At 51.4% G+C, this 18,546-nt stretch overlaps 1 protein-coding gene across 1 annotated transcript in view; it reads right to left on the reverse strand.

The window, feature by feature from the left end:
* RBM28 (RNA binding motif protein 28) overlaps nt 1-18,316 on the reverse strand; it is a 29,465-nt gene extending 11,149 nt beyond the window's left edge. Inside the window, exons 1-13 of the mRNA XM_038752875.1 lie at nt 18,082-18,316; nt 13,468-13,623; nt 11,916-12,022; nt 11,089-11,164; nt 9,946-10,038; nt 9,157-9,228; nt 8,233-8,389; nt 7,788-7,930; nt 6,764-6,836; nt 5,966-6,075; nt 4,653-4,726; nt 3,768-3,903; nt 1,632-1,696 (exon numbers count right to left, since the gene is read on the reverse strand). Coding sequence (XP_038608803.1) covers nt 1,632-1,696; nt 3,768-3,903; nt 4,653-4,726; nt 5,966-6,075; nt 6,764-6,836; nt 7,788-7,930; nt 8,233-8,389; nt 9,157-9,228; nt 9,946-10,038; nt 11,089-11,164; nt 11,916-12,022; nt 13,468-13,623; nt 18,082-18,199 — 1,380 coding nt within the window. The 5' untranslated portion in view covers nt 18,200-18,316. The remainder of the gene's footprint in view (nt 1-1,631; nt 1,697-3,767; nt 3,904-4,652; nt 4,727-5,965; nt 6,076-6,763; nt 6,837-7,787; nt 7,931-8,232; nt 8,390-9,156; nt 9,229-9,945; nt 10,039-11,088; nt 11,165-11,915; nt 12,023-13,467; nt 13,624-18,081) is intronic.
* Between the last annotated feature and the right edge of the window lie 230 nt (nt 18,317-18,546).

An 18,546-nucleotide genomic window follows, 5' to 3' on the forward strand; every position in this document is an offset into this window, starting at 1 on the left:
TTCTCTAGGCCTCAGTTACCTCACCTGTGAATTGGGGATTAAGAGTGTGAGCTCCATGTAGGACAGGGATTGTATCCAAACTAACTTGTACCTACCCCACCGCTCAGAATAGTACTTGGCACCTAATAAGCACTTTAAGAAGTACCAAAATCATGTATTATTATTATCCTGGGGTTTCAAGCTGGCCAGCAGGGTAGTAGAAAATAAGAGTGCCGGCCCCGGCTCTCTCACCTTTTTGGCATTGCTCCTGTGGGGACCTGGCAAAGGGGGCTCAGCAGCTGGTCACCAGAAACGCTGTCAGAAGCAACGCGGCTGGTTCCAGGCAAAGGTGACGTGGCTCCTTTAGTCGACCCGTTCGTTAATTTCACGGTTTTGTTCAACGATGGTTTGGGTAACGGTTGCATTTGTGGGCTCGCATCCAAGCCAGTCTGTGTGAGTCTCGTTCCAAAAGGAGGGGGCTTCTGAGAGAGGAGAGGCTGTGGCCATCTTACGTTCCCACACGATGTCGGCCATTATGGTTATCGCTCGACAGCAAATGAGGCCTGTACAAGAGGCTTCTCCCAGGAGTCCTTTATGTTACGTGTTTTTTGTGCACTAGGCACTGTGCTAAGTGCTGAGGTAGGTGCAAGATAATCACGTTGGACAGAGACCACGTCCCATGTGGGGCTCACAGTCTTAATCCCCATTTTACAAATGAGATGGCTGAGGCACAGAGAAGGGAAGTCATCTGTCAGGGTCATGCAGCAGACAAGTGGCAGAGCCTGGCTCCCAGGCTCAGACTCTAACCATTAGGGCATGCTTCTTCTCTAGTTTTGTCCTTCTGGGCAATAGCTCTTTAGGGAACAGCTGTTTGTGCAGACCACCCTTCCACCAAACAAGACTCACGCTCTTGGGAAGCGACAGGGTATTTGCAAGTCACCCAGGAAAGAAAGAGAAAACGAAGGCCACCACGTGACCTGGTGTACGCTCCTTATAGGCAGGGAACACGTCTGTAAGCTCGTGCGCAGGGAACCTGTCTACCAGCTCTATTGTACCCTCCCTAGTGCTTAGCAGAGTGCTCTGCGCACAGTAAGTGTTCATTAAATATGACTGACTGACTGCAGTTTGCTACGGAGGCTTCTGGAGGCATGACGAGTCTGGGGATTTTCCAGATATTCCAGAACTGATCTTTGTTCGATCCTGATATTTTTGATTAGGGCAGAGAATACATCTGTTCTATTGTTGTGTTGAACTCTCCCAGGTATTTAGAACAGTGCTCTGCACACAGTAAGTGCTCAGTAAATACGACTGATTGATTAATTTGTCTTTGCTGTTAACGCCTGTCTTTTTTTCTAGCTGCCTATCATCCCTGACTTCAGCTGTGGGGCAGACAGAGACCACTTGTGAAAGAACTTCCCTGTAATTCTCTCCACTCCTAAGAGTGATTTGTACACAGCAAGCTCTTAATCAATCAATGGAATTTATTGAGAGTTTCCAGCACGCAGAGCACTGTACTACGCACTTGGGAGAGTACAAGAGAGTTGGTAGACAGGTTCCCTGCCTGCAGTGAGCTCTCTGTCTTAATAAATGACAGTGGTAGAGATAGTAGAAATGATTTTGTAGAAGATGATGCTTGGCTCTGGCACACTCACCCGCGTTCTCTTGGCGAGATCAGTGGCGCTCAGGCCCTCAGCAGCTTTTGTCCCAGCGCGGATCACTGCAGAAATAAATCATAATTGTGGTGTTTACTAAGCCCTTCCCTATGCTGAGCACTGTGCTGAGCTCTGGGCAGGTACAGGTCAGACAGAGAACCTGTCCCAATCGGGGCTCCCAGTCTAAGTAAAAGGGTGAAAAGGTATTGAATCCCCATTTTACACACGAGGAAACGGAGGCACACAAGAATTTCAGTGATTTGCCCAGGTCACTGTCCACATGTTTTTTGTTGTCTGTCTCCCAAGCGCTTAGTACAGTGCTCTGCACACAGTAAGCGCTCAATAAATACGATTGAATGAATGAAAAGTGGCTGATCTAGGATTAGAACCCAGATCTTCAGACTCCTGGGCTGGGCTCTTTCCACTAGGCCCCACTGATAGCAATTAACAGGCCCACCACAGGATCGATGTGACCTGAGCAGTACAAGCCCATGCATAGGAGGCCCGGTTGGCCAGGAGGCAAGGAGGCCAAGGAGGCCAAGGACAAGATACGGGGTTGCCCAGGCCCTGAGCTCACCGAATCCTCAAATCACTGGGGTTGCTGCTTTCACATGGGGAAGTTCATGCTCATGAAAAGTGCCAGGAGAATCCTGGACAAAGCAGCGCATCCTACCTATTAGATAGGCTGACTTCTCCAGAAGATTCGGAGCTGGAGGCCCCATTCAGACAAGGAAGGAAGGACTCACCCTAGTCCCACAGCACTTCTGTTCGTATCCTTATACTCTACTATTTCCCCTACCCATAATTTATTTTAACGTCTCCCTCTCCCTCTGTAAACTGTCAGCTCCTTAAGGGCAGGAATTGCGCTGTCCAAATAGACTGTACTGAGTTTTCCCAAGCCCTTAGTACAGTGCTCTGCACAAAGTAACACTCAATAAATAGTTAGGAACGCAACCAGAGCCACAGAAATTTCCTGACTGGAAAACAGTCAAAAAACGTGATACAAACAAGCCTGGATGACTAGGCAGAAGAATGGGGGTCACAAAAATTCCAGGCTGAAAAAGGTTTTGCATTTATAGCCATTTTTTCTCTAGAATGGACAGTCACAACTTGATTGAAGACATCTCAAAAGTGAGCACACAAGAAAAGTTTTGACTCTAAAACGGATCTGAGGATTACCTGTAGATTTCCATTTTCCATGGAAACCACTGTCTAAACTCCAGTCTCCATCAATAATGGAAATCCATGGCTAATTCCCAAATCCCATTTTAGTTTTCAGCTCTAACCTCCTCCTCCTCCTCCTCCCTGACCATCCCTTTACCAAAACTACAAGTCAAAAGCAGAGACCAATGAGAATTTCACCTCCCCTGCCTCCTCTTGGACAGAGGTACTAAAAAGGGAAATGGCTGAAAGGCAGGCAGAAAGGGGGGGGGGGGGGCGGGGAGAATAAACCAAGGGCCCATACAAACTGCAATCTTGGAAAATTAGCACCTAGTTGAGAATCGGTTGGCTCTTCCTGCTGAAATGTCTATTGCTCTGCTGAAAGATTTGGGTTGGGCACATGAAATTTTCCGAGTCCCAGGGTCTTCAGTGTGACCTAGGTTGCGGCTACTGTGATCAACCTCGATAAGCGGGTGTATAAAACCATTAAAAATACTCAGTTTAACAATGATGATGTCTCCCACCAGGTCAAACCTCAATCCTGATGAGGCCCAAGAGCATAAGCAAAGGAATTAATAACACTATTAGCAGTTGGCATCGGGGTCATGCGTACTCTCTCATCCCCATCTGGGCACGGACAGCAGCAGGTGGGAAGGAGGGCAGGGATGCAGCACACTGAAATGCATGTGCCGTCTTCTCCCATGTTGGTCAGCTACTGACAGAACCGGGACTTGAATCCAGATCTCCTATTTCCAAAGCAGTGCTCTTCCCATTGGACCCGCAGCAGGGCTGTCTGTTGTAACGAGTGCTCAGTGCACGTACAAATGGTCCCCCGGTCCTACAACCTAATGAGACTCCTGCCGCTGGCCAACGCTTGGGAGGGCAGGGTTTCGGCCGAGTCCTGAATGCCCAGTAAGGGCAAGATCCTGCCCTCGGTGTGAGCTGAGGCCCCGCCCCATCCCTGCCCCAACTCACAGCCTTCTCTGGCCAGGTAGAGGTTCCGGGTTCCTGTCGGTTTCTTCACCTTCTTGCTGCGCAGTTTTTCAGCTTCGTCCCGGCTCACCGCCAGGTCCACCTTGAGCTTCCGGCCATCCAGTTTCAGCCCTCCATCCTGCCGTGAAAAACAATCAAATCCACTTTTCCAAAAGCTAATGACTGCGGGTGTGAAGAGGCGCCCCAGGGTGGGAGAACACCAGAGACAGTTGTGCTGGGGGAGAACCGCTTTCCTCAGAGCAAAACCCTGATGAGGTCACGAGAACTGAGAAGCAGTGTGGCCTAGTGGATAGAACAGGGCTTGGGAGCCCAAAAGCCCTGGGTTCTAATCCCGACTCCACCACTTGTCTGCTGTTTGACCAGGGGCAAGTCACTTCACTTCTCTGTGCCTCGGTTACTTCATCTATAAATGGGGATTAAGACTCTTAGCCCTATGGGGGACAAGGGACTGTGTCCAACTTAACTTCTATCTAGCCCAGTGCTTAGTCCAGTGCCTGGCATAAAGTAAGCGCTTAGCAAATATTATTTTAAAAAAAAGAACAAACAAAAAAAAAAAGGAGGAGTGTGAACAAGAAGCTGGAAACTCAGCCTGGGATCAAATGTAGCCAGGGGCCAGTGATACTTTAGGACTGTCAGGACAATCACAATTCTATCTAACTACCTAGGGGGTGCCTGGCGTGAAGTCTACAGGGCAGACGGTAGCCGGGCAATTGTTTAGTTCTTCCCTGTGAGGCTGTACCCCTAGTAAGCAGCTCACTCAAAGTGAGTTAGTACCCTGAGCATGCTAATAGTGCAATCCATAGCTGCTTGCTGCCACTAAGAGACACTGTGACACCGGTTAGAGACCCAAGCAAAATCCTGCCTCACCTTCGCATCCTCCCTGGCAGCTTCCAGGCATTTCTGGGTGGCTTCTTGAGTAAAGAACTGGGCAAAAGCACAGCCTGGGGAGAGAGACACAGAGACAAAGAGTGGCGGGAGAGAAAGAGAGAGCACACACACTGAGTGAAATCTCAGTTCCCAGTTGGCTTAGGCAACCATGCCAACAAGCAACCCTACCAGGGCCCAAGTGGACAGAAGCCGGGATTCCTTCGCCTCCCACTCCCATCAACACCAATGACTAGCACCTTCTCAAATGAGTGCCAAGGTACTGTACTAACGCTTGGGAACATACAACAGAAGTGAAAAGACCAGTCACAGACCTCCAGAAGTGTCAATCTACTGGTAGAGGGAAGCGGACGCAAGAGCCCAGCATGCAATTCACTTGGTTCTCCTGTACCACGGCGGTTACGTTCTTGACAAACCCAGGGTTAAGGAGAACGGGCGCTAGAGTTCGCACCCCCGTCCGGTGCCCGCGAGCGTGAGCACAGACGCTTCATCTGACAACACGTCCGTGGGCCCTATCCGGACGGACAAGTTGGCCATGGTCGGAAGGACGGCTTCTAATTCCCCGACAATTTTCTATCCACAATGCCAAGTGAACACGTGCTTTGTGGTAAAAACAAAAGCCAGAAAATAATATTGACCAGACACCCGTGAGGGCAAAGGTGGCTGGCAGGGAGAAAGAGCAGGGAAGTGGTGAGCGAGCTAGATTTTTAAGAGGGCTTTGAAGGTGGGGAAGGATGTGATCTGGTCAGTTTTGGAGGGTGGGGTGGAGGGCTCCATGCAGAGGAAAAGGCATGAACCATGGCTTGATCCAAGATAGAAGAGCCATGAGTGAAGTGCTAGCCTGTTAGAGGGCTAGCTTGAAAGAGAAGGGTGTGAGCTGAGGTGTAGCGAAAAAAGAGAACAAATAAGTAAGAGAGAGACAACTAGTGGAGAGCCTGGAGACCAAAGTTAAAGGGTTTTGCTGCCCGAGGAGGCCCGCAGGCTCCCGATGCCCTTGATGTGGTCTTGAGTTCCCCGGGCAGCTCCCCCATGGCACCCACCCACTGAGGCGACCTAATAACCCCTAGCACATGGCTCGTCTCCCCTACGTCAACTTGCCCACATCTCCCTCCTCACCCGCTCCGGAGGAAATCAAGCTGGCCCCCACCAAAGAAGTGGGTGTGGGGCCAGTATGACCCCCTCGTTGGCTGGGGGTGGGCCAGGCTGAGGCAAGGTGGGATAGGTGTCTTTTTGGCCCTGGCAGAGTCCAAGCCTTTTGGAGCATGAAGAGCACAAGACTCCTGGGTGGTGGTTACCTTTAGAGTGCTCGGTATCGTGGTGCAAAACCACACGGACGTACTTCAGTTCCCCAAACTGCTGCAGCAGCTCCCCGAGATCTTCCTCCTCTGAGTCAAAGGACAGGTTCCTGTAGGGGGGCAACCAGGGGTCATCGGGAGGTAAGGTGAGGCCAACAGGGCTTGGCCCCAGAGAGAGCAGGTTTGAGGTTTATGGACACATGGCAGCAACCAAGCAAACAAGCAGCTGGGCCTTCCACCACCTTGAGGTATTTAAATCAAAATCCCATCCCTTCCCAGCAGAAAATACGGAAGAGTAGATTTATGAGCTTCTTGAAAGCATGTAAAAGAAAAATCAAAATAGCTTTGAATGTCTTAGCCCTGTAGTTCAGTTTTATGCGGGAAGAGCAATTTGCTTAACACTCCGGGACTATTTTTCTGGGCCTCCAAGAAAGCAAACAGGGGCTACCCCTGGCCTCAATGCACGGGATTGTTTCCCCTCTTCTAGGTCAGGGGACCTCCCGGCCCCGTCGACTCAACCTGGAAGGAATCGGAAAACCGAGAACATCCTGCAGCACTGACTTCACAGAGACAAGTCGGAGCTGGGGGACATCCACGTGGTTCAAGGAGGGGTGAGTCTAAGGCTCTCTGTCAAGTCCCTCCTGGGTCATACGAGGCACCACTCTCACACTTCCTTCCTGGCTTAGCGTGTCACTTGGATCTCAGTGGAGAGGCTTCCTCTGCCAGCCCCCACCTTGAGCCCCAAGGCTCCAGTCTGAGAGGAAGAGACAGTGTCGGCCCAGCCAGGGAACAGCCCACCTGATGAAAACAGTTTTCCCCTCGTTCACGTCCGACGGTAGCTTCCGCTTCTTCTTCTTGGGAGCATCTGCATCTGCAGTGAAGGCCGAGAGGAAGTGAGCCCAGGCCCTCTAGCCAGGCAGCTTACTCCAGGCGCACACACTCACTCAGTCCTGGCCCCAGCCTCTCACCCTGCACCGTTCCCACCCAGAGGCAAAGGGGCCACCTGATAGATGCCGCAGGGGCCGTCCAAGCCAGCATGCCGCATCCTGGAGGAAGTTGAGAGTGCCTAGGGGCTGCCATTCCAACTGAAATCCCCTCTAAGCTGAACCCAACCTAGGCGCTGGGGAATAATTATCGAGCACCCTCTGCTTCTGCCCCTACCCACCCTGATCCTGCTCTGCCCTCTGGGACCCTGAGGCGAAGCCACCTGCTTCAGGCATGCCCCAAACATGTCGAATGCAGGCAGCGATAGGTGGCTGCGGCTTTCCTGGGTCACGTGGCTGTTTTCACAGAGGGTCTCGGGCGGATCCATCTATATCATTTGGGACTACAGGGATCCCATTATTAACACTCCAATTAAGCTGCAGCCTTCCCACTGTCTCCTAAGATTAACAATTCCCTCAAGCTGGACGATCGGATGGGGGACTTCCACACGGGATTCGATCGAGGCCTCCAATCCCACTAAACACACTCTCATTCCAACTGCTTAAAGATGGACCCAACAGGGAAGTAGCAGGAGGAAGAGGCAGGCAACGGGACACAAAATGGTCCAGGCTTCAAAATAAATTTATTTATACAAATGCTGGTCTCCCCCTCTTGGAGTCTTTAAGATTGCTGTGGGTAGGGAACGTTGTCTACCAACTCCTGTTGTACTGTACTCTCCCAAGCACTTACTACAGTGTTCTGCACACAACAGATACCATTGATGAAGATACAAGCATTGGGGAGGGGAGAGACAGCCAATTAAATTGGGCTGCTGGCTCCCTTTTAAGTAGCTGAAGCTCAGATCTTTTCTTTAATCCAAAATGGACTCTGGACAAACCTTCATCTTCTCCATCCGAGTCTGTTCCTTCCTGTTCCAGGTCTCCATCCTCACTATCATCTTCCTCTTCTGAGTCACCCTCCTCCTCGGACTCCTCTTCATCACTGCTGTCTGCACTGACAGCTGCTGCTCTCTTCACAGGCCTGAAACAGCAGTCAACAAAAACCACTGGAGTGTCCAACGCTGTGTTGGGAGCTCAGGGCTCATTTCAAATAACAGTCAGGGCCCCTCCCAACAAGGAGTTTACCGTCTACTACACTGAGGATCAGAAATTAAAGACTCTAGTCGCATAAAGGTCTGCCCCCTCGGCCCCAAAGGGAAAGCTCACTTTGCTCCCAAACCTGGGGTCACGGCTCTTAACCACGTTCAATCTCTGATATCAGACAACGTAGGAGGCTTCAAAACAGAAACTGCCTCCAAATCTCGGGCCAGATCTGCCGCTCACCTCCTCTGGGATCCGCTTGGCTTGGTTGTTTGGGATTCTGTGTCCTCTTCCTCATCTTCATCATCTTCCTCCTCCTCCCCTTCATGGTCCTCGTGAATGCCAACCTCTTCAGCTGCTTCCTCCTGTTTGGGAAGTGGGGGGTTCTCGCTCCCCTGTCCTTCACAGGGAGATGAGATCCCATATGGACAGTGAGACGTCTGCTTGGCCAAGTGAGGCCAAATCAACACACCCCCCGCCCTGGCTGGACCCCAGCCCACTTTTGACAGCTTTGCCAGTCCCTAATGGCCAGGAGGAAGGGCTTGCTCCTCAGATCTCTTCCTCTTGGGATGAGTCCGAGTCTCCTCCCTCCAACTGTTTGGACCCAATTCTCGGGAGATGGAGATGAGGGGACAGGGAGGGCGGCCGGAGGCGAGGCTCCTGCTCCAGCCTAGCCAGGCCAAGTGGCCATTCAGAGCAGCAGCTTCGCTCCCTGAGGCAGGGGGCCCTGAAGCTGAGGGTTTAAGGACTGGTAGCCCAGCGCTTCCTCCCAGTTCACAGAGGGAGACTTCTCACCAGCAGCCTGGGAGAAGGGCAACCCAGATGACCTCCATCTCAATTTCAATCTCTCACTCTCTAAATCTCTCTCTCACAATCTCCCTTGCTTTCCCCCCCGCCACCCTGGCAAACACACACATCAGCCCCGCTCAACTCCACCAACTGTCCGCCTCGGAGCCAACCATATCACCCGCAGGCCTTGGGTCTTGCTTCTCAGTTAGCGGAGTCGCAGTGGTCATTTTTCTCAACAAAGTGCCACAGCCACTTTCTGAAGCCTACTGAGTCCCGGGTGCCCATGGTCCCCCGATCCTCAGCACACACAGCCTGGGGCTCGGCATCCTCTCCACCCCACCTCCCCCGGGGACGGTGGAAGACCCTCCGCGGCTCTACCTGAAGCAGGAGCGGCCTGGGTTGCGCTGTATTTATCCTTGGCCACTGCCCAGTCCACAGCCACTGTCCGCCCTGTGGGACAGAGGAGGAGCATTAGTGGCCCTTAGTCCACAGTCTTTCCGCCCCACCTCACCAACCCCCGGTCAGAGCTCCACAGTCAATGATGCAGAAAGTGAGGTGCCAGCTCAGCCGGCCGGGGGCGGGGGGCAGCTCCCCTGCCCCTCCCCTCGCCCCATGATGGGCCCATTTCAGCCCAGAACAATGTCCCGATCCTCTGAGAGCTTCCCACTCTAGCAACACCAGGATCTTTGTCTATTTTTCCCTCCAATGTATCTCCCCCAGCATTTAGCACAATGCTCTGCACACAGAAGACACTTAACAAACATTGTTGAAAGTGCCCTTGACTGTAAGAGGCCCTTATCCCCATAGCAGTCAACCACTCCTAGCATAACACCTGCACACCTCTGACCAAGTAGAGAACTGAGAGGGGCTGCAGCCTGCAGGTATGCCAACTTCCATTCAGAAACTACTCGGAATTTCAGGGGTGCCGTGGGCTTTTTGCACCTTGGACATTTCCATTGTCCACCAGAGAAGGAGAGTGGTCTCCCAATCTTCTCAGAAATGGCTCACCTTCCAGCCCTTTCCAGCTTCCTGGACCATCTTGCCATTGTGAAACCCCAAATGGCACAGAAGTTGCCCTTCCAGGGAAGGCCTGAGAATCTGGAATTAGGCCAGGCTGCGTCCGTAACCCCCCAGGAAGGGGAGGGGTGAGAAAACAGGATGACTCACCTTTGATCTCTTTCATGTTCATGCCTTTCAGAGCCTTCCCTGCTTCCAAAAGATTCTTGAACTGAACAAAAGCAAATCCCCGCATCTTCCCATCTGATGGAGGGAAGGAAAGAGGAGGTAAGGAGGGCAGAAGTGGAAGGGAAGAGCCAAACTGGAAAAAAGGGAAAGGCCAAGCGGTCAGCTATTCCTTTAGAGCTGTGTTCCCCATTTAGAGAGTTCAGAATGCTACAGCCCCAGAGCCCAGTGCAATGCATGGAAAATCTATATCGGAGGGCCAGGAGCTGTAGATTATGGAACCACTTAGGAGCTAAAGCTCTCAGCTCTAAGTCTAAACGATCCAGTCTGACAGGAGGCTAGAGGACCCTGGGAAGTTCAAAACCCAGCTACCTCGACCTCCCCCGCACAACTGTTTTAAATTAGCCTGCCATTAGACTGTAAGCTCCTTGAGGATAGGGGTGATGTGTCTACTAACTCTACTTTCCTTGTCAAGTGCTCACTGCAATGCCTCTGCCCCATCGGTTAACTGTAGGCCCCAGGCTTTGGAAGTGGGTGTGGCCACTGGGTGCATGCCCTGCTTGCAGGCTCTCAGTAGAGCAAGGCTCAGGTAGACAGGAAGACACCCAATTAAAGAGAATGGCTCTAGTGTCATCCTCCTCAGGACAACAGGGGTACTAGAAGCCCCCACCCAAATGTGGAAGGCTACAACAAGTTCTGGTCCCTCCACAACACGTGCTACTACCCACTGGAGCACAGTAACAACAGGACTTTGCCCACCCCTCCCTTGGCCCTCCTTCACAGAGGTTCCCATCGCTCGGCCCTCTCCAAGGAGTAAGGCCCTCATGTCCCAGAATGCTTTCACACCACCAGGCCTAAAGTGAATCCAAATGGGGGGCTTTGGGACCTTCTGAGGGCAACACAGAGCTAGCCTTTAGAGCCCCCAGTCCGGCCACAACTGGCCACGACCAGGCAGTCTCTGCTCTCAAACCAGTGGAAGTGCTCAGAGAGATTGAACTCCCCGACATCAAGGGCTTTGTCTTTATTTTCTGGACCGTGCCAAGACGAGAATGGAGATGTAGGATGTGAGGTGTGGGGGATAGGAACTTAACCACAAGGCCGATCGACAGAGCAATGAATCAACCATACCTGGTTTCTTGGGGATGTTCACCTCCAAGACAGCTCCGAACTGCGCAAATGAGGCCTTCAGGTCATCCTCTGAGCACTGGGAGGAGAGAAATGCTGAGAGAGTCAGAGGGAAGAGGAGCATTGGAGAAGAGAGAAAGAGTCCAGCTACATCCCACAGACCACAAGTCCCACTCAGTCCAGGAGGGCTGAATTCTAGTTTTGGATTTTCCAGTGGCATTTGTTAAGGACTTTATGGGCCAAGCACTGTACAAAGTGCTGGGGTAGATACAAGATAATCAGATTGTCTACAGTCCCTTGCCCTACATGGGGCTCACGGTCTAGTTCCCTGGGAACAAGCAGGTCCCAATTCTAGAAGCCATAAACTTGGCAAGAGGGAATCTAAGGGTGGGAATCAGGGAGGAGGAAGGGAGACTAGATTGTAAACTTCTTAAGAGCAGGGATCTGGTCTACCAATCGCACTGTACTCTCCCAAATGCAGAGTACAGTGCTCTGCTCACAGTAGGAGCTCAATAAATACCACTGATCGACTGACTGATTTCCTCGGAGCAGTGGAGAACTGATTTGAAAAATTCATCCCGAGGAGAACTCCCTGGAACCTGGCACTGTTCTTGGACCTCTTGGCAGATTCTCATCTTCTCAGCTAATGAGACATCAGGTTGCTTAGGGCTAGTTTTCAGCAAGACAGATCTCCCCCTGCACAGCACACTCACTCTCACTGAACTGTATACTTCTGGAGGGATGACCCAAAGCTCCAGTGCCCTTCAGTGCCCTGGGGGCCCAGGGGACAACCATCCTTTGGGAAGCCAGGCCTGACCGCTCCTACGCACCTTAAAACTCAGGTTCCGGATGATGAGTCTGGCTTTCTTGTCGGCCACTTTCACCTTTTTGGGCTTAAGCTCTGGTTTTGTCTCTTCCTGTCGGGATGCTGCACAATCTGGAAAATAAGAGGCAGTAGATCAATCAACACAGCCACTCTGGGAGGCAGCCCCAAACCACACAACTTGAAGCAAAGGACAGCAGGCAGGCTGGACAAGGGACGGCCCAGGGAGAGCCCACCCCTGCTGGGTGAAGGAGGAGGGGTCCCAGCCAACATTCCTGGGCTAATGAAACGGGTCTTGGCACTCCAGGCCAATGGCTCAACACTAACCCAAGCCTTTACCCATCTAGCTCAGGGAAACTGGACTTCCCATCTGCCCGGAGACAGACCACTGGCTAAACTGAGTGACTGAGAAGACTCGGTAAGCTGCTGGAAGGAAATTTCACAACCTTTAGCTCAAGGGACAGGGTCTTCCCATCTGTGTCTTCTTTCCTAGCTCTTGGTTCAGTGCTCTGCACTTAATAAATATTTTTACTATTACTTCTGCTACTTAGGGCACTGTTCCCTTCCCCTGCTGCCACAACCCCAAACCCTGATCCCAACCCAAACGGGCCCTTTTGATGGATGGTTCTGGGGAAGATTCACTTAACAGGAGAAGAAGTAACAGAGGTGTTCATTGAGCACTCATTTGACGCACTGCACTGTAGTAGGCGCCCGGGAGGTACAGAATAACAAAGTAACACTTTCCCTGCTTACCAGGGGTCGCACTCCATAACAGGGAAGACAAATATAAAATATAAATTGAGCAAATAGACACAAGAGTTCTTACAAGGACATAAATAAGCTTGTGCCCTCGCAGAGGCCCTCCAGCCAAGGCAGGCCTCTGAAAAGGCTACCATTGCCAGTGCTTATAGCAGATGGACCTGGGTTCTAATACCAACTCTGCATAAACCTGCTATGATACCCTGGGTAAGTCATTTAATTTCTCTGGATCTCCTTTTTCTCATCTGTAAAATAGGGATTCAATATCTGTTCTCCCTCCTATTTGGACTGTGAGCCCCGGGGACAGGGACTGTGCCCAAACTGATTAACCTGAATCTGCCCCAGTGCTTAGTACAGTGCTTGGCACAGAGGAAGCGCTTAACGAATACCACCCTGATTATTATTTACTATTCGGAGCAGGTAATGAGTTGTCTGCCAGCTTTCCCAGCACTGAGTCTGTTTGACTGGACTCGAGTTGGGTGTGACTTTTTTTGATGGAATCTGCTAAGCATTTACTATACACCAGGCACTGTACTAAACTCTGTGGTAGATACAAGCTAATCAGGTGGGACACAGTCCATGTCCCACATGGGGCTCACAAATGAGGTACTGAGGCACAGAGAAGTGAAGAGACTTGCCCAAAGTCACAAAGCAGACAAGTGGCAGCACGGGATTAGGATCCAGGTCTTCTGACCTTTAGTGTGGCCACCCCGCTGACCGTTCCTGTTGCTCCCCTATATCCTCCCGGCCCGAAGCCCTTTATAAGGTGCAGAGAAGCATCCAGAGACTCCTTGACTCACCCCCCTTCTCTTTCTTTCTTTTGTCTCTTTGTTTCCTCTTGGCCACAGTCACGTTGATCTTGCAGCCTTCGAAGGTTGTGACTTCCTTGAGGGCCCGCTGGGCATCTTCCAGCATGGAGAAGGTGACGTAGCCAAAGCCTCGACATGTCTTGCTACCTGAAAGAGAAAAGCGGGGAGTTAGTCTGGGAGGACAGTGGAGCCCTAAATGGTGGTAATGCAGTCAGTTCTCCTCTCACATGGAAGGGGCACCTGCCACAGGCACGCACACAACCCGTTACTCGCACCAGCGCCTCGCCTCCTAGCCAGGCAGAGAACGATTCCTGTATTCCTGCGCTGTATACTCCACAACACGTAGGGACAACACAGGTTCTGGGAGAACTGAGTGTCCGAAGATGTCTAGTGGACAGAGCACGGACCTGAGAATCAGAAGGACCTGTATTCTTCTGGATTGAGTGCTTACTTTGTGCAGGGCATTGTGCACGGCACTGAGAAGCAGCGTGGCTTAAGAGAAGCAGTGTGGCTCAGTGAAAAGAGCACGGGTTTGAGAGTCAGATCATGGGTTCTAATCCCAACTCCACCACTTGTCAGCTGTGTGACTTTGGACAAGTCACTTAACTTCTCCGTGCTTCTGTTAGCTCACCTGTAAAATGGGGATTAAGACTGCGAGCCCCACGGGGGACAACCTGATAACCTTGAATCTACCCCAGTGCTTAGAACAGTGCTTGGCACACAGTAAGTGCATAAAAAAATACCATCATTATTATTACAGTACCGTGCACACAGTAAGCACTTAATACGACTTTATGAATAAATATTCCCTCAATGTCCTCTAGACCATAAACTCACTGTGGGCAGGGAAAGGTGTCAGTTGTATTCTTGTGTTGAACTCACCCAAGCGCTTAGTACAGTGCCCTGCAAACAGTAAGCGCTCAATAAGTACGGTTGATTCTGAGCCCAAGTAAGCACTGGCCACTTTTCCCCTTAGGCCAGTCCCGTACATTTCCCCCACATTGAGAAGTAGGCATTCTTCCCAGGTCATAGGAAATGACTTGCCCAATTATAACCAGTAACAGGAACAGACCTCAGAGGCTCGACTCCCCTCTCCTCCAAAGTAACCAAATCACACCTTTACCAAGGGGCAACGCATACATCGCCTTGCTCCCGAAAATAATAATAATAATAATGGTATTTGATAAGTGCTAACTATGTGCCAAGCAATGTACGAAGCGCTGGGGTGGATCCAAGCAAATTGGGTTGGACACAGTTCCTGTCCCATGTTGGGCTCACAGTCTCAATCTGCATTTTACAGATCAATCAATCAATCATATTTACTGAGCGCTTACTGTGTGCAGAGCACTGTACGAAGCGCTTGGGAAGTACAAGTTGGCAACATATAGAGACAGTCCCTACCCAACAGTGGGCTCACAGTCTAAAAGGGGGAGATGGAGAACAAAACCAAACATACTAACAAAATAAAATAGAATAGATAAGTACAAGTAAAATAAATAAATGAATAAAATAGAGTGATAAATATGTACAAACATATATACAGATGAGGCAAGTGAGGCACAGAAGTGAAGAGGTTTGCCCAAGGTCACACAGCACACACGTGGCAGAGCCGGGATTGGAACCCAGATCCTTTTGACTCCAGCCCGTGCTCAATCCACTAGGCCATGCTGCTTCTAGGCTTGAGGGTTCCAGGGTGGGTATCGTGGTGGATATGAGTGGAGCCCTCAGGTCTCCCTGTCTGTCAAGAGATCTGGGGGTATTCTGCTTCCTCTCCACTGCGATGGGAAGGGGGGGGCTGGCCTGGATGGAAAACATGGAAAAGCAAATCAACTACTTCTGAAATAACTAGTGAGAAGGTTAGCACCACAGGAGAAAAGCGTGTGGGCCGGGGTGGAGATGAAGAGAATCGAGGTGAGGCAGGAGTGAGCGCTTGTGGTTTGTCACTTTTTATTGCTGTATTGTATTTTCCCAAGCGCTTGGTACAATGCTCTGCACAAAGTAAGCACTTAAATAAATATGACTGAATGAATGAATGAATAGGTGGGGGCAAGGTGGTGGAGTGCTCTAAAGCTAATGGTGAAGAGTTTTTGTTTGATACGGAGATGGATGGGCAACCACTGGAGATTTTCGAGGAGGGGCGCAGATAGATACGTTCCCAATCAATGGTATCTGAGACCTTACTCAATCAATCAATCAATCAATCGTATTTATTGAGCGCTTACTGTGTGCAGAGCACTGTACTAAGCGCTTGGGAAGTACAAGTGGGCGACATATAGAGACAGTCCCTACCCAACAGTGGGCTCACAGTCTACTGTGTGCAGAGCACTGTTCTAAGCGTGTGGGAAAGTACTGTGTTGCGAGTTGGTTGCCACGATCCCTGCCCACCATGAGCTAATGGCCTGGAATCAATCATATTTATTGAGCGCTTACTGTGTGCAGAGCACGGTACTAAGCGCTTGGGAAGTACAAGCAGTGGGGCTTAGTGGCAAGAGCCCGGGCTTGGGAGTCAGAGGATGTGGGTTCTAATCCCGACTCCACCACTTGTCTGCTGTGTAACCTTGGGCAAGCCACTTGACTTCTCTGTGTCTCACTTACCTCATCTGTAAAATGGAGATTAAGACTGTGAGCCCCACATGGGACAACCTGATTACCCTGTACGTCCCCCAGCACTTGGCACATAGTAAGCGCTTAACAAATACCATCATTAAGATTATTATCGAGCGCTTATTGTGTGCAGGGCGCTGTTCCAAGCGCGTGAGAGAGTACGAGAAGCAGCGTGGCTCAGTGGAAATAGCATGGGCTTTGGAGTCAGAGGTCACGGCTCTGCCAATTGTCAGCGGTGTGACTTTGGGCAAGTCACTTAACTTCTCTGTGCCTCAGTTACCTCATCTGTAAAATGGGGATTAAGACTGTGAGTCCCCCGTAGAACAACCTGATCACCTCGTAACCACCCCAGCGCTTAGACCAGTGCTTTACACACAGTAAGCGCTTAATAAAAGCCATTATTATTATTACCACACAACAGGGTTGGTGGACACGTTGCCTGCTGCATTGAAGGATGAAAAGGAAGGGACCCTGCCCCCTCAGCACTTCCTTCCTCAGTGTCCCCTTTCCCGATCTCTCCTATGCTGCTTAGAGAAGCAGCGTGGCTTGGTGGAAAGAGCCCGGGTTTGGGAGCCAGAGGTCATGGGTTCTAATCCCGGCTCTGCCACTTGTCAGCTGTGTGACTTTGGGCAAGTTCATTCATTCATTCATTCACTCATTCAATCGTATTTATTGAGCGCTTACTGTGCGCAGAGCACTGGACTAAGCGCTTGGGAAGTACACGTTGGCAACATATAGAGACGTTCCCTACCCAACAGTGGGCTCACAGTCTAGAAGGGGGAGATAGAGAACAAAACAAAACATATTAACAAAATAAAATAATTAGAATAAATATGTACAAATGAAATAGAGTAATTAATACGTACAAACATATATATATAAGCCCACTGTTGGGAAGGGACCGTCTCTATATGTTGCCAATTTATACTTCCCAAGTGCTTAGTACAGTGCTCTGCACACAGTAAGCGCTCAATAAATATGATTGATTGATAGGTGCTGTGGGGAGGGGAAGGAGGTAAGGCGGGGGGGATGAGGAGGGTGAGGAGGGGGCTGAGTGTGGGAAGGCCTCCTGGAGGAGGTGAGCTCTCAGTAGGGCCTTGAAGGGAGGAAGAGAGCTAGTTTGGCGGATGTGCGGAGGGAGGGCATTCCAGACTGGGCATTTTAGACTGTGAGCCCACTGTTGGGTAGGGACCGTCTCTATATGTTGCCAACTTGTACTTCCCAAGCGCTTAGTACAGTGCTCTGCACACAGTAAGCGCTTGATAAATACGACTGATTGATTGATTCCAGGCCAGGGGCAAGTCACTTCACTAAGCAGTGTGGCTCAGTGGAAAGCGCGCGGGCTTTGGAGTCAGAGGTCATGGGTTTGAATTCCGGCTCCACCACAAGTCTGCTGTGTGACTTTGGGTAAATCACTTAATCAATCAATCGTATTTATTGAGCGCTGTGTGCAGAGCACTGCACTAAGCGCTTGGGAAGTACAAGTTGGCAACATACGCCAACTTCTCTGAGCCTCAGCTACCTCATCTGTAAAAATGGGGACTACGACTGTGAGCCCCACGTGGGACAACTTGATCACATTGTATCCCCCCCAGCAGCAGTACCCCGGCTCCGCCAACTGCCGGCTGTGTGACTTTGGGCAAGTCGCTTCACTTCTCTGGGCCTCTGTTCCCTCATCCGTAAAATGGGGATTAAGACTGTGAGCCCCCGGTGGGACAACCTGATCACCTTGTAACTTCCCCAGCGCTTAGAACAGTGCTTTGCACATAGGAAGCGCTTAGTAAATGCCATTATTATTACTATTTGCACATAGTAAGCGCTTAACAAATGCCATCGTTATTATTCTCTGTGCCTCGGTGACCTCATCCGGAAAATGGGGATGAAGACTGTGGGCGCCACGTGGGACAAGCCGATCACCTCGTATCCCCCCCCCCCCACCCAGAGCTTAGAAGAGTGCTTCGTACCTACTAAGCGCTTAACAAAACGCCATCACCATCCTACCTTTGTGGGTCACGACGAAGCACTGCTTGACCGGGCCCACCTGGCTGAACAGCTGCTCCAGCTGCGGGCCGCGGGCCTTGGCGGGCAGGCGGCCCACGAACAGGGTCAGCCCGGCCATGGGCCCGCCGCGCAAAGGCGTCTGGGAGGAAAATGCCAAGGGGCACGGCGCGCAAAGGCGTCTGGGAGGACGATGCCAAGGGGCCCGGCGCGCAGAGGCGTCTGGGAGGACGATGCCAAGGGGGGGGGGGGGGGCGGCGCGCAAAGGCGTCTGGGAGGGCGATGCCAAGGGGGGGGGCGGCGCGCGAAGGCGTCTGGGAGGACGATGCCAAGGAGGGGGGGCCCGGCGCGCAAGGGCGTCTGGGAGGACGATGCCAAGGGGGGGGGGGGGCCCGGCGCGCAAAGGCGTCTGGGAGGACGATGCCAAGGAGGGGGCCCGGCGCGCAAAGGCGTCTGGGAAGACGATGC

This window comes from Tachyglossus aculeatus, chromosome 10, assembly GCF_015852505.1.
Source record: "Tachyglossus aculeatus isolate mTacAcu1 chromosome 10, mTacAcu1.pri, whole genome shotgun sequence".
NCBI classification, from domain to species: domain Eukaryota; kingdom Metazoa; phylum Chordata; class Mammalia; order Monotremata; family Tachyglossidae; genus Tachyglossus; species Tachyglossus aculeatus.